The 15289-nt window shown below is 37.2% G+C and overlaps 1 protein-coding gene across 20 annotated transcripts in view; it reads left to right on the top strand.

Annotated features, from left to right (window-relative positions):
* The window catches only part of Sec31a (SEC31 homolog A, COPII coat complex component), a 79506-nt gene that overhangs the window by 30275 nt on the left and 33942 nt on the right, over positions 1-15289 (top strand). For 13 of the 20 annotated variants that reach the window (XM_023703524.1, XM_023703522.1, XM_023703523.1 and 10 more), the window contains 7 exons: positions 1620-1719; positions 5415-5576; positions 5769-5921; positions 8541-8777; positions 10234-10308; positions 12497-12535; positions 13001-13078. In XM_023703524.1, the coding sequence (XP_023559292.1) occupies positions 1620-1719; positions 5415-5576; positions 5769-5921; positions 8541-8777; positions 10234-10308; positions 12497-12535; positions 13001-13078 (844 nt within the window). The remainder of the gene's footprint in view (positions 1-1619; positions 1720-5414; positions 5577-5768; positions 5922-8540; positions 8778-10233; positions 10309-12496; positions 12536-13000; positions 13079-15289) is intronic. The other 7 variants (XM_012517395.2, XM_004643381.3, XM_004643380.2 and 4 more) reach the window with 3 other exon arrangements.

The following is a 15289-nucleotide window of genomic DNA, read 5'->3' as shown; positions in this document are numbered from 1 at the left end:
CAAGAGTCAGGAAAAGGAATATTGTGGGACTGTACTGCTTCAAGGTTGTATATGGTGAGATTTTTGGACTTATGTGCAAACATGAGAAGTATATAATTCTTTATGCCTATTTTTAAAATATATTCTAATTTTTAAATGTTTTTTTATCATATTTTGTAGGGACTTAAAGTTCTGAGAAGTTTTAGTAGTTTTGTCCTGATAGGTAATTTTGCATTCGTTGATTTAACAAAATTTTGTGCCCTCAGACAATTGACATTGACATAACACATACAGCATAGAAGCACCATAGGACTACAATTGCATGAAAATAATAAATATTTTTGAGTGTATAATTGAGTTATAGTTATATGGGATAATATACCAGGAAGTAAATGTAGGCGTAATGTATCATGTTATTGACGTGTCATAACTTGAAAGTGGTCAGAATCTATGCCTGTGTACTCTATATGTGTAAAGAGAGAACGATGTGAGGTAACTGGCTAAATCAGTGAATCTGGGTGAGGGGTAGAAGTTTCATGCTTGGCTTGGGGAGATAGCTCAGTGGCCTAAGTGTCTGCCTGGCAAGCACAAGGTACCGGGTTTGATCTCAGATACAGCATGCCGTGCTGGCCCAGGAACCCCAGCGAGCCATGCCAGAGCCTTGAAACCAGACATGTCCTCCTACATTTAACTATAAAATCATCAGTAGTCAATCCACTGATAAGTGTCACACACACACGCCATGCATCCATTCACCTTTCAAAATCATAACAGCAAGTTTCCTCTCACTGAGCTGCATCTGTAGGATCCAGTTTGTCTACTTTGAAGAAACACACAAAACTTAATTCTAGTTCTAATATATCTAAGCAATGTAGGCATGAAAATAGAACAGATAAAATAATTTTTAGAACTTTTACCAGAAAGTATTATTTTTGTTATACAGAGGATAAAAGCATCCAAAAATTACTGTGACATAAAAAACTTAAAATTACATTTCTGGAATTTTGATCTGTAATACTTCTTTGTGAGATCAGTTTAAATTTTTTTAAAAAACAGATTTACATGAGAAGAAAACATCTCTAAGCTAGAAATGCAAACCAAAAAAAGGTCATATTTCTTGCTCTTTGTAAGTAAAATATTATATATATGTAATGTATGAAGTTCCTGTAGTAACTTTCCTAAAATAAAAATAGTAGAATTTATAGATTTAGTTATGTAACTTTTTTCATTGATTACAAAAATAATATGCTAGAATTTGGGGTAGATTTCTACAGCTTTTTCTTGTGTTTTATGGTGCTGAGAATGAAACCCAGGGCTTTCTGCATGGTAGGCAAGTGCTCTACCATTAAGCTGTTCCACTGTAATTTAAATCTATGTGCTTTCTAATCCACAGATGGTTTGTAATTTATTATCACATAGTGAATCCATGTTGACCACTTGTGTTCATTCCTTGTTCATGCTGAATATCCTGTCTTTGTAATGATCAAGAACATCACTAAGTTGGCTTTAGAAAGATTAAATTAAATTATACTTCTGGTAGTGTATGAGTCACCAAAGCTTAAACAGAAATAATTTAAGCTTTGTTTTTCATGGTATTAGAAACTTCATCTGTCATTTTTTTTTCTTTGTATTTTTTACAGAGGCATTTTGGCAATTGCTTGGAGCATGGCAGATCCTGAATTATTACTGAGCTGTGGAAAAGATGCGAAGATTCTCTGCTCCAACCCAAATACAGGAGAGGTATGAGAAGGAAATGTTTCTCAGTCCTGTAGAAATTGATATTTCTGATTGAGTAATTTTCCTTATGGACTGTATAGTGCACTGTAGTAAGTAGTTCAGGACATGACAAAATAAGAAATGGGTATAGAATGTTAAACCAGTGGAGATTTTTTTTTTTTTTTTTTAGTGGAACCAGGGATTGAACTCAGGTCTTTGCGCTTACTAGGGAAGCGCTTATTGCACTGAGCCATCTCCCCGGCTCCAAGATTTTCTTCCAGAAACATTATCTAAGCTCATTTCTTTCAACCAGAAAACCTAATCACTGAAATAGTACATATAAAGCTAGTCATAAGTATCTCATTTCCAATAAAGTGTGTTCACTACTTAGCCTCAGAAATCCTGGCTTAAGGCTAGAAAGATAGCTCAGTGGAATAAGTACTTGCCTGGCAAATGCAAGGTCCTGAGTTTGATCCCTGGTGCCACAAAAAAAAAAAAAAAAAGAAAAAAAAAGAAATATTGACTTAGGAGCTAGGCTAGCGTAGTGGTAGATTACCTGCTTAGCATGCACAAGGCTGTGGGTTCATTCTCTAGTTCAAAAAGAAAACCAACAATAGTGATAGTAGTACTTGGTTTGATTTCTTTTACATCTTATCCGTGGAAATCACTATCTGTTATATAGGTGTTCACACTTTGGGTGTTTTTCCTATTTTTACTGTGTGAACATCTCTGACTTTTGGAAATCAGTAAAGTTTTTAAATCTTTCTTTTGAGAAAGCGAGAATATTCACTGTGTGTGTTGTGTGTTTGTGTGTGTGTGTGTGTGTGTGTGTGTGTGTATGTACACCAGGAATTGAACTCAGGACCTTGCACTTGCCAGGTAGGCCCTGTGCCACTGAGCTATATCCCTGGCTCACACTTTATATTTTTTATATATCCTGCCCATGGAAACTTAAAGAAGAAAATCTTAACCTTATTACATATCAATACTATATAAATGCCTTCCAGTTTTGTTTTCTCTGGGTTATAAGCTAAAAGTCTCTTAAATATTTTTTATTACTGTTCTGGATGGCTTCCCTGCTCTTCTAAGTTATACCATAAATTCTAATTACAGCTTTTAGACTTTGACCTTTCCTATATGAAGGTAGGTTATTGCAAGTAATCACTTTGATGGAGTGCTAATAGTAAGTGGGTTATAGCTCAGCAGTAGAGCAATGCAAGTTTCTGAGTTTGATTCCCAGCACTGCCCAAAAAAAGGCTTTGGTCGATTTTATTCTGTATTAAAACAAAAACATACTTTTATTATTTGATTTCTGTTTTTAAGTTTTTGATTGTGAATCTGGACAAAGTGGCACAAACTTCTAATGCCAACTAAGGTGACTCAGGCAGGATGTCAAGTTCAAGGGTAACCCTGCTTAATTTAGCAAGACCCTCTCTCAAGGTGAAAACTATTAACAGGGCTGATTCGAGGCGTGGTGACACATGCCTGTAACCCCAGCACTCAGGAATCCCAGCACTCAGCTAAGGAAGGAGATTCGTGAGTTCTTTGACCAGCCTGGATTACATAGGAGTTTAAGGGCAGCCTGAATTATGTAAGAAGACCCTCTGGATGGATGGATGGATGGATGGATGGATGGATGGATGGATGGATGAGTAAATGACAGGAATGTATCTCAGTTGTCAGATCCCTTGCCTACCATGCTGAAGACCTTGGGCTCAGTCGCCAGTACTGTCCCTCCTCAAAGAATATAGTAATATTTATGTTAGAGGAAACAATAGAAGAAAATTAAAATAACAAATTTATCTTCTATTACATTTAGACAATAAAATTTGGGTTTTACAGTGTGCCTGCCCAAATAAGTTCAAATTTCATGAAACTTCATCGGTGTACCCCAATTTTTTTTTTGAATACACAGATACAGAATGGACATTCATCGGTGTACCCCATTTTTCCTAAGTTCCGTTATTGAACATTATAGGTGTGTAAACTCAGCAAAATATTCTAAAAGAGTCCAGTAGCCCATAATAGCATTGGGTCTTCTGTTTAACTGGCAATGTCAGAAATTATTGACCTGAGTCCCCCACAGCTTATCCTTATATAATTTAATAAAATGAAATTTTGGATATGATTAGTTTGTTTGCTTGGAGTCAGAAGAAATTGATGGTTAATGCATGCTGCAACTAAAATTAGGGTCTTCACTTAGTGGCAAATTATGAGTAGATAATTTTAAGTTTAATTGAACTACATGTCTTATCAATATAAGAAAGATATGAATAGGCTTTTTTATTTCTATTTTCTTATGAAATAAAACATTTCACATGAAACCAAATTTGAGGTCATTAGACTTCTTTCTTAAGACCTACAACCTATTCAAATCTGAATAGCAGTTACCACATTAACTTTAACGTCATAACAACCTTAGTAACATTGTAAAGATTTTTATATCAGCATATGTAACTATTGAACTGGAAACCTGCTATTTCAGGGTTTGGTTTTTTTTTTTGTTGTTGTTGTTTTGTTTTGTTTTGTTTTGTTTTCTTGGCGGAACCAGGGATTGAACTCAGGTCGTTGCACTTATTCTACCGAACTATCTCCCCAGCCCCTGAAATCTGCTATTTCAGAGGTCCCAGTAAGTTTTTGGTGGGATAAAATGGGTGAGAGAGTAAAAGAAAAATGGATTTCTTTCCTTCAGGATATGGAGCTTCCCATAGCGTGTCCTCTCCAGGGCTGCCCAGGGCCCAGGTCATAGTTTTTTCTATTGTAATCCTCATATACTCCACTTACTTTTTATTTTGGTCATTTTTTGAGGCAGGATTTCACTATACATGTCACAGTAGCCTTCAGCTCCTTCAGGTAGCCCAGGCTGGCCTTGAGTTTACAATGAACTTCCTGCCTCGTCCTTATAAATGCCAGGATTACCTGCATGTGTCACTATGCCCAGCACTTGCCCTTGACCTGTATGTTTTAACAGGATTTTAACAAATTGCACTTACTAAGAAATATATTTTCCCTGTTTTGTCTTCTTTCAATAAATAACATGGCACCTCCTTTCAGGTAGGATGCATGGTTAAAATTTTGAAGAAATAAAAAGATTTCATGTCAGCTATTTTCTATAGTTGTGCTATGTACTTTCTATAAACACAGGTCTTATTGTCAAATTCTGTTAGACTTGTGCAGCAACAGAAATGGTACATACACTTTTTTCTCTCTCAGATTAAAAACCTGATTTCTTAGGGGATTTTCACTGTCAAGATTGATCTCAAAATTTGATCCTCACATAACCTGAATATGGATCTTGCCAGGCAAAAACAATTTAAAAGGACACTGTTGATCTTTTTTAGAGCTCAATGGAATGTTGTGGTCTTTCAAACACATAATTTGAAGAAAAATAGATAAACTTTTAAAGATAGATTTGTTTAAATCTTGTTGAAACAGAAGCATTTCTTTATACTTTAATAAAATTTTACAGTGGATTTATTTGGCTGAAGATATTCTCTAAAATAAGATGTTTGAAAGTAATTAGGGACAGCCCGCTCAGGCCCCCCTCCTGTCCATCTCTACAACAGGAGCTTTCTTTCCCCCAGTAAATATATTCTCATTTTTAAAAACAAGTAATTATTAACTAACCTAATTCAGGTATGTTTATAAGTGGCTATACCGATTTCTTACTTTTTCTTGCTTACTCTGTTTATTTATCCCTTTATTTTTGTTTGGCCTAGGTGTTATATGAACTTCCCACCAACACGCAGTGGTGCTTTGATATTCAGTGGTGTCCCCGAAATCCTGCAGTCCTATCAGCTGCTTCCTTTGATGGGCGCATCAGTGTTTATTCTGTCATGGGAGGGAGCATGGATGGCTTAAGGCAGAAACAAGTTGACAAGGTAATAGGAAGTGATTTTGATTCTATACCCCAGGAATTATCATGTTGGATAATGGTTTTGAAAGTAATTATACTGACTAGTAGTGGTGATTTAACACTGATTTATCTGATATTTTGTTACAATATTGTACTACATGATCTAAAACTGCAGTGTAGTTCACGTATATATTTTTTTTCCTTTTTAATTTTTAAGCTTTCATCGTCGTTCGGCAATCTGGATCCCTTTGGCACAGGGCAGCCCCTTCCTCCATTACAGATTCCTCAGCAGACTGGGCAGCATGCTATAGTGCTGCCCCTAAAGAAGCCTCCCAAGTGGATCCGGAGACCCGTGGGTGCTTCCTTCTCAGTAAGTGGATTTTGCTTTTGTGGTTTATAGTGACAAAGGATTTTTCACAGTAAAATGTCATTTTAGGATCATTCAAATGGTAAAAAGCAGGGTTTGAAATGTATTTTTGGGGGGCTGGTGAGATGGCTCAGTGGTCTAAAGCACCTAGTTAGAACAAGCTCAGCAAAGCACAGGGACCGCGGTTCAATCCCCAGCACCACATGCCAGCCAGCCCCGCCCCCTGGTGGGCTGAGCTGGACACACACACACACACACACATAAAAATTTAAAAAAAAATGTTAAAAAGAAATTATTTTTGGGCTATTCATTATTCGTTTTCTAGAAAAGTGGGGCCTTTTTAAAAATATTATGTTGAAATATACATAATATAAAATTGATCATCTGTGCCACTTTTATTTTTTTTATTTATTTATTTTTTTGGTGGAACCAGGGATTGAACTCAAGCCCTTATGCTTGCCAGGAAAGCACTTATTCCACTGAGCCATCTCCCCAGCCCTTTCTTTCTTTCTTTCTTTCTTTCTTTCTTTCTTTCTTTATTGGGGGGGCACTTTTAAAATACATCATTCAAATCCAGACGTGATTCCTTATGCCTATAATTCCAGCCACTCGGCAGGCTGAGACAGAAGGATTGCAAGTTGAGGGCCATCCTGGGAAATGCAGTGTGGGGGGCTGAAGTCTGCAAGCAAGGGCCCAGCAGGCTCCATGCTATGAGCACCTGCACTGTGCCTCCAAGAAGGCAACTTGTTTCTGCATCCTCTGAAGGAAACAATGCCTGGCTTCCACTTGCCCCCTTTAGGCTGCTGTTCATTACATTCATGAGGGCTCTGCCCTCTTAATCATTCAGGCTCACTTTGGTGGTATAGAGCTATAATCTGAGCACTGGGGAAGGCTCAGACAAGAGGATTGCAGTTTCAAGCTCAGCCTAGGCAGTTTAGCTACTCAGTGAGACTCTGTATCAGTCAGTGTTTACTAGAAAGACAGATATAACACAATATACACAAACATAATTTATAAGATTGGCTTACCATGGCTACCCACAGAGTGAGATGAGGAACATGCTTAGGGTCTGCACTCCAGAGACTAAAGGATAAACTCAAAGGTCTGGCGCTCACTGCAATGTCCTATTCGAGTCCAATGGGTCTTCAATGGAAGGCTGAAGGGTCTGCCCTAGAAGCCATGAGATGACATCTAGGTGAAGAGAAAGAAGACGGGGGCCTTTTTGAAGAAGCGGGAACAGCTTTGTCTTTTCCTCAAAGACATTTATACCATTCAGGCAACACCTTGCCCTGGGGTGGGTCTTCTGCACCTTAGGGCATGGAATTGCTAAGCCACCTTAGTAGAGCTTCTTTGACACAGTCAGCCGTCACAGACTGTCTCAATTTTTTAAAAAATGAAAGGGGCATATAACTCAGCGCAAAGGTCCTGGGTTGGATACCCAATACTGGAAGAAAAAAAAGCTTGTCTTTAATGCTTCATTTTGTAATTTTATTTTATTTTTTAATTTATTTTTTTTGGAAAAGTAAAAAAAGTACAAAAATCAGAAACAAAGATAGAAACAGGAAAACAAAACAATGCATATGTTACAGATTTTCAAAACAAGAATAATTGATTAACAGTGGTTGGTCTATAACCTATTTTTTAATCTTGTATTTATTTTTATGGGGTTTTTTCCTTTCACCTTTCTTCATTTTGTGATTTTAGTTCCAACATCCTTCAAGTTTTGAAGGGGACGCCACAGACTTCTTTTCCGGTAGCTCTTGGGAGTGAACCCAGAGTCTTGCCCTGAACTACTTTCCAGGCTTTTTTTTCTTTTACTTTTTTCTTTGTTTATTTTTATTTATTTATTTATTTATTTAGCGGAACTGGGGATTGAACTCAGGCCCTTGCACTTGCCAGGGAAGCGCTTATTCTACTGAGCCATCCCCCCGGCCATCTTTTACTTTTTTGACAGAGCCTTGCTAAGTTGCCCAGTCTGGCCTCAGACTTGAGTTCATCCTTCCTTAGTCGGCCAAGTAGCTGTGTGTTTAGGTGTATGCCACCAGAGCCAGCTAATAGTGTTCTTTACTTGGACTTCAAGTACAACAGGAATTCTCAAGACTAAGCCACTGCTAGTAGGCTTAGTCTGCCATTAATGTGCCAAGAAAAAACATCAATTTTACATGTAAGTGAGAACATTTAATAAGACCACATGTACAGGTGCCTGGCATCCATCCGTGTATACACACAGAGAGAAAAAGTGCAAGCGTGAGAGCAAGAAAGACCTCTGTAGTCCACGTACTTAGCACTACAGAATAAGAAAACCAAACTTAGTTCTGTGTTTCCTCCTTTCTCTGTGTTTATTTTGTATGAATACATTGATGTTTACTGTCTAATTCCTACATACAAGGCTGAGAAGGTGTGGGGCGCAGTACACAGTACAGTCAAAGGTGTGTTGCAAGGGTACATGTTAGTAGTTGAAGCCCGGGCTCAGACTGTGGAACATGGGACAGTGAATCAGCGAATGTCATCCACATGGGTGACTGTTTCGACCACAGTTCTCTTCACGTGTGTGGAGTTATAAGTGTGTTTTCTGGCCGTATTTCTGATGAAAAATGATGTCACTCATTTGTTCTTATGTAGTTTGGAGGCAAGCTGGTAACCTTTGAGGGAGTCAAACTGCAGTCTCCCCAGGGAGCTGAGCAGCAGCAGCACCACCACCACGTGTTCATTAGCCAGGTTGTGACAGAAAAGGAATTCCTCAGTCGTTCAGATCAGCTCCAGCAGGTTGTGCAGTCACAAGGCTTTGTCAGTTACTGCCAGAAGAAGATTGATGCTTCTCAGACGGAGTTTGAGAAAAATGTCTGGTCCTTCCTGAAGGTAAGTTGACATTTAAAATCACTTCATTATCTGTAAATTTGACTGTATCTGTTTTATTCTGAACCTGCCTTCCTATTAAGTAATTGTAAAAGAAATATAAAGAGCACACATGGGACCAGGGAGATGGCTCAGCAGCATAAACGCCAAGTGCAAGGTCCTGAGTGCAATCTGCAGTACCAAAAAAAAGAATTAAAACAGCACACAACTGAATTTATGTCAGGGCTTTTTCCTTTCTATTTTGACAAACCTATGAAGTACTTTTTTAACAAGTTAAAATCACAACAGATGAAGTATATTTAAGGAAGAAAGACTACATTCAAACTGCAACACAAGGATTACTGTAATAACAGCGTAACATATAAAGCTGCTTAAGGCAAATGAGAAAGTAAAAGTCAGATTGGTGGTGTTTCCACCATTAACTAATTTAGAGGGGGAAGAATACATTCCCACTCAGTTGTTTTTTTGTTTTGTTTTGCTTTTGTCTTTTTGAGACACTATGCAGTTTAGGTTTGAACTCATTTTGTAGCCCAGGCTGCTGCCCTCAAACTTGTAAGGATCCACCTGCCTCAGCCTCCACACTGGGTCTCGCATCTAGGTCAGGCTGACCTTGAATTCACTGTGTACTTCAGGCCGGCCTCCCAGTGGTGATTCTTCTGCCTCAGCCTTCAAAATGCTGAGAGCACAGGTGTGCCCCACCACACCTAGCGCTCTCTCTTTTTTGAGACAGGGTCTTACTGTGTAGTTTAGACTGGCCTTAACCTCATTATACTGTAGCCAAGGCTGACCTTGAACTCATGTTTATCCTTCAGCCTCCCAAGTGCTGTGAGTACAGGCATGCAGCACCATCCCTGGCTTCTAGTATCTGTTTGTTTCTTTTTTTTTAAACTGACAGAAAGAGGACTAGCTTTTATTAAAAGGACACTCAATAACACCATTCAAACCTTAATTCTCTTAGGTCTAAAAATAGTAAGCACACTTTATGGTACCTGAATAAGGCATTCTAAATGAAAAACTATGAGGAGTATGTAAGTGGTACAAATACAGGACTGTATTCTAATGTCTGTTTTAGCAGTGAATTTTCCAAGGAAAGCAATCTTAAATACAGTAAGGTTAAATTCTAAAATTGAATTTATATTTTGTAATTAAGAATGAAATTTGAAAAAAGCATTTTAGAATATAAAGTGTTTCATGTGAGCTCTGCATACACATATCCTTTGAATGTTAGTTTGTATTTACCAAAATTATACTTTGGAGGGAAGCTTTAATTCATCCAGGATAACTAATTACTAATGTACTTACTGTTAAAAATAATGAGTTAAAAAAAATGTTCTTGGTTTTTTGCTAATGGTGAATCTTCAGTACAGAGGGTTTTGGGTATTTTTAATTTACTCAGAATCTGGTCATTTTATATAAAAATTAGGCTTTTTTTTTTTTTTTTTTTTTTTTTTTAATAAAGGTTAACTTTGCGGAGGATTCCCGTGGAAAATACCTTGAGCTTCTAGGGTACAGAAAAGAAGATCTTGGAAAGAAGGTAAACAATCTCTAGTTAATAAGCATTTAGTAAGACCGTGTATATGTAGCTGGTGAGGTTGTACATTGCTGTGATCCTAGCACTTGGGAGGCTGAGGCAGGAGGATTTTAAATTTAAGGCCAGTTTGGGCTACATAGTAAGTTCAAGGCCAGCATGGACCACATAGAAGGACCCTGTCTCAGAAAAAAATAGTGTAGAGTTGGGGAAAACTGCTGGAGATGTCTTATGTTAAATCCTCAGTTTCCCCCCGAAGAATTTGTGCTTGTCAAAGTTTCAAATACATATTAAACTCTACTTTATAGCTGGATTTAGAAGCTACCAGAGCTACCTTGCATTTTGACTTGTTTGAACAGTTCATCACTGACAACAGCAGTGTATGTGAACAGTGGCTTTCTGGGAGCAAGACTAGAACATTTCTGATCTTCCCCACATGCAGTACAGCTAAGCCATGAGAACCACAGTTCTGTTTCCAGTTGCCACAATTTTCCACCTGCCTGTTCTGATGCCAGAACTGTGGATTGGGTTGGTCTAGCTCACATGTGACTAATGAGTGTCTTGAAACTGGAGTAGTGTATTACCCTTAATCCAAGTAAACAGTCAGGGTGGCTTGCTTAACTGTTTAACAAAAAGAAGATTCCCTTCTTAAAAGAGGATATCGGGTTAAGGTTAGAGTTAGGGTTAGGGTTAGGGTTAGGAAAAAATAAATAAATAAATAAAAAGAGGAAATCATGTAGTTTGTAGTGTTCTTGTCCAGAAGTAGACTAATATTTTTCCACCATGTTAACATCCATAGCAGTTTTTTCAAAAACACTGGAGCCATTGAAAGCAGTAATTTTGATCTCGTTATCTATAGTATCACAAGGTGCGAATTGGGTGTTGAGCACTTGGGGGCCAGACAGGTGTTGGCCTTGCTACCTAGGGCTGTGTGTCTTTGCAACTCTGGGTACCTTCAGAGTTTTTATGTTTCCTTTTATTATTAGCCTGAGTCTTGATGCTGTTAACTTCCAAATTTATGATAGACTAATATGAAAATTTTATTGAAAATTGGTAGGAAGTAGAAGTATTTTGACAACCATGCCAAATAATTCTCGTAGTAATTCTCTAGTAGGTACCTGGAAAAAATACTTTTGAAAATTAATTTTATTTATATTTTAAAAAGTAAAAAATAAGGAACAACTATAAATAATTATATATAGCATATATGGTAGAAAAAGTACCATCTACCATGGTACATCCAGAAAAGCTATTTTTGTTAGTGTTGAAATGATCATACAGCAGCTTTGTCTTTATAGGTTTATGATTAAATGTCATTGAGCAGTAAAAAAATAAAAAATTAGGGCTAGGAATATAGCTCAGTGGCACAGTGCCTGCCTGAGAAGCATACAGGCACATAGTCATGAATTTGATACCTGATACTGAAAAAAATTTTTAAAAACTGTCTTTTTTATATTTAATGTTTTTGTTTTAGACATGGTCTCATTGTGGAGTGAAAGCTTCCCTAGATCTTGCTTATGTTGGCCAGGTTGGCTTCAAATTCATACTTATCACCCTACCAGGATTACAGGCTTATGCCACCCACCCAGCATGGTTGTTTGTTTATTGAAACAGAGTATCCCTGTGTCATTCAGGCTGGCCATGAACTGTGTAGCCCCAGGCTGGCCTCAAAATCATGTGAACCTATGGCACACATGTTACTTGTTTTAAGACACAAGATGTTAATGCCTGAGTTGTTCTTTCTAAACTAAAATCTCAGAATACAAGATTAATTGCAGTGTTGGCACTTGGCAGTAGCTATGTAATGGGTTTTGTATTGCAATTTGGGCATTCATCTCTGAAAGTCTTGCAGTCCTCCTGCTTCAGCCTCCCTAGGACTGGGATTACCAGCATGCACCGTTACAGCCAGCTCTATAACTTTGCATTTTGGCAAAAACGTAGAAAGCAAAATATTTGTTTTGAGATTAGTTTTGTGACTGAATAGCAGAACAGGATGACATCTGAAAGACAGAACTGCCTGTCAATGACTAGAGCCGCTGAGAGGCGATTCTGCACAGATGCTGTTCTCTGTTACACTGTCCCTGAAAAAGATTGTGTCGGTTTTTGCCTACAAGAATGGATTGAGAGGTGAACATTTGCTGTATGCCTTGCAGTACAATTCCATTTAGTAGGTGAGTTGTTATTTTCTTTTCAGATTGCTTTGGCTTTGAACAGAGTGGATGGATCCAATGTGGTAAGGTCTTAAAAATCAGCTGCCTTCTAAAATTTTGGTTAGGTCACAACAAAGAGGGAAGTGTGATGTAAGAAGTGCGTCTGGTTTGTGCTGTATAGTGTAAACATATTGATTCTGAATATTTTACTAAGTTTATAATTCTCATTTTAAAACAGCTTAAGTTTCACTAGCTGAGCATTCCTTTCTTTTGGCATATTTGAATGGCATAAGAGAGGAAGAATGAGCCCAGTGACTGCTCGTTTGCTTAAGAGCAAGCTTATTCATGCTGGGTGACATGATGGGAAAGAAGGGGAAGGTGTTGGGAATTGTTCTTTGCCTCTCTAATGTTCTGCAAAGCAATTGACTCGGTGTTGCTCCTTGTGATCCAAGTGAATGTTGTTCATTGGGTCTTTTGTCTCCCTTGTTACTAATAATCTTTTCATTCTACATCCTTCAACTTCCTTTGAAATCATTTGTGTACCAAAGGCTCTTAAAGACTTTGACCAAGTAGCACAGAGTGATGGGGAGGAGAGCCCTGCTGCTGAAGAGCAGCTCTTGGGAGAGGTACTTACCTTTTTTTTTCCATATTAAATTGGACAAATATGTGATTATTGTGTGTCCACATTGAAATATGAAAGTTTTTCTTGACAGTTTGTTGCAAAATAAAGTTGGAATGTATTGTCTTAGAAATGTTTAGGGTTGTAATCTTGCTTATCATGCCTGATAGATATAACCTCTCAGAACTCTTAATTTCTCTAACCTCGCTTCTGGATTATAGGCTTTAAAGTTAACAATTGAAGTGAGAGTGACTTAATTTGCTTAAAGGGCTATTTTATTGGGATATCTAGTTTATTGCATGTAAAGTAAATGTCTTTCTTGGCACATTAACATGCTCCACTTTAGTGGCGTAGCCTTCTGAACCAGGCCTGAACATAGAGCTCAAGGAGAGCATTGTGCTAACTGAGCGTGGTGGCACATGCTTGTGAGTCCAGCTGCTTAGGAGGCCGAGGCAGGAGCTCGCCAAGAGGCCAGTCTGAGCAATTTGAGTTAAGAAAAGGGCCTCAGGACGTAGCTCAGTGCAAGACCCTGGGTTAAACCCATAGTACTGAGAAAAAAAATTTTTCTCTAAACCAAGCTGGTTGTCCTTTACTGTAAATGTGTCTTTTGTTGTACTTGGTAATTTCTGTAGCTAATCAAAGAGTCCTTAAGCACCAAGTTGTATCATTAAATTTTTTTCTTTGATTTTCTGGGTTTTTTTTAATATGTCTAATTCTATGATTTACTTCTCTTGCTTTCTAATTTTATTTCATCTTGGAATATTAATCAGAAACATCTTGGTTTTAAGCTCACCTTTAACTCTGTCATTGCCTTTTGTGACTTGGTAGGTGATGTCTTAAGTGGCATATTCTGTATAATCATTTACTAAGTTACACAAATAATTCACCCATATATTTAGACTTATTACATATGGCTATTAAAAATTTTCCTTAGAAGTAAATATCCTGTTATTTATCTAATAAAATTTTAATAAAAACTTGAGCCAGTTTTGAGAATATATAATTAGACATATACTGTGCTTTTTCATTTATATATAACTAGATTAACTATGTATTATCAAGTAAAAGACCATTTTGGAATACATTCATGAATAATAGGTAGTAGTAATAGGTTTTAAACAGTCATCAGTATATGCTTTGAGTACCGGAAAAAATTATTTTAAGGGGGTGAAACTTTCCCTTTTATCTTGATGCTACTATTCGACTGACACGGTAGCTTACACCTTAAAAATTTTGAATACATGTGCATTTTAGGCGTTGTGTATGTTTAAGAAGTCTATAGAAAAAGATGTATCACTTTAGGATAAAGGGATTAGAACTATAGTTATTCTTCTATCTTTGGCTGTGCTGTTTCCTGCCCTTGTATGACTTGATGCCAAACCCCTATCTTTGAATACTACTAAGTGCTTACGTTCAAATGTGTAGATAACATTTGTCCAGGAGATAGTTTATCTCCTGTAAATAGTGTGTCTTTGTTTAAAGAGATTTAGAATATTTGTATAGAGTACAAGTTTAGCATCGCTAATTTAAGATCTACTAAAAAATTTTGGATTTTGTTTCCTTTTTCTTTCTTTTTTTCTTTCTTTTTTTTTTTTTTTTCTGAAATAGAGTATCACTATGTAGTCCAGGCTGGCCTTGAACTCGGGCCTTAAACTCACAAAGATCCTTTTGCCTTGAGTACTAGAATTACATGCTTGTGCCACTGCACCTGGCCAAGTTTGATATTTTGGACCATTTCAGAATTCAGTTTTTTTGAATTAAAGGTGCTTAGCCTCTAATCTCAGAAATTTATAAAAGAAGTATATTTTTACCAGACTGACCTGTTTCAGATATGACTAAAGAGAATGTGAAATACCATTTTTAATGTCTTATCAGTTGTTGTACTTCTTAAAATAAAAAAAAAGACAAGAAAACAAAATTAAGATTTCTTGAAAGGAAATGCCAATATTCAATTATTTCTCCAATCTTGCATAACTCTATCTGTTAATCTGAGCAACAGATTTGATAATAAAAATAGATAACAACCATTGTTAGCTACTCCTGTTTTGAAAATCTGTAACGGATGTATTGTATTTTACTTTCTTTCTGTTTTTGCTTCTGTTTTTACTCTTCAAGATAAAATCAAATTAAATTTTTAAAGACGGATATCTAGGGGCTGGGGAGATGGCTCAGTGGAATAAGCTCTTCCCTGGCAAGCACAAGGGCCTGAGTTCAATCC

Source organism: Octodon degus, unplaced genomic scaffold (assembly GCF_000260255.1).
Source record: "Octodon degus isolate 3935 unplaced genomic scaffold, OctDeg1.0 scaffold00173, whole genome shotgun sequence".
Classification (NCBI taxonomy): Eukaryota; Metazoa; Chordata; class Mammalia; order Rodentia; family Octodontidae; genus Octodon; species Octodon degus.
This window is presented reverse-complemented; position numbering and strand designations above follow the sequence as displayed.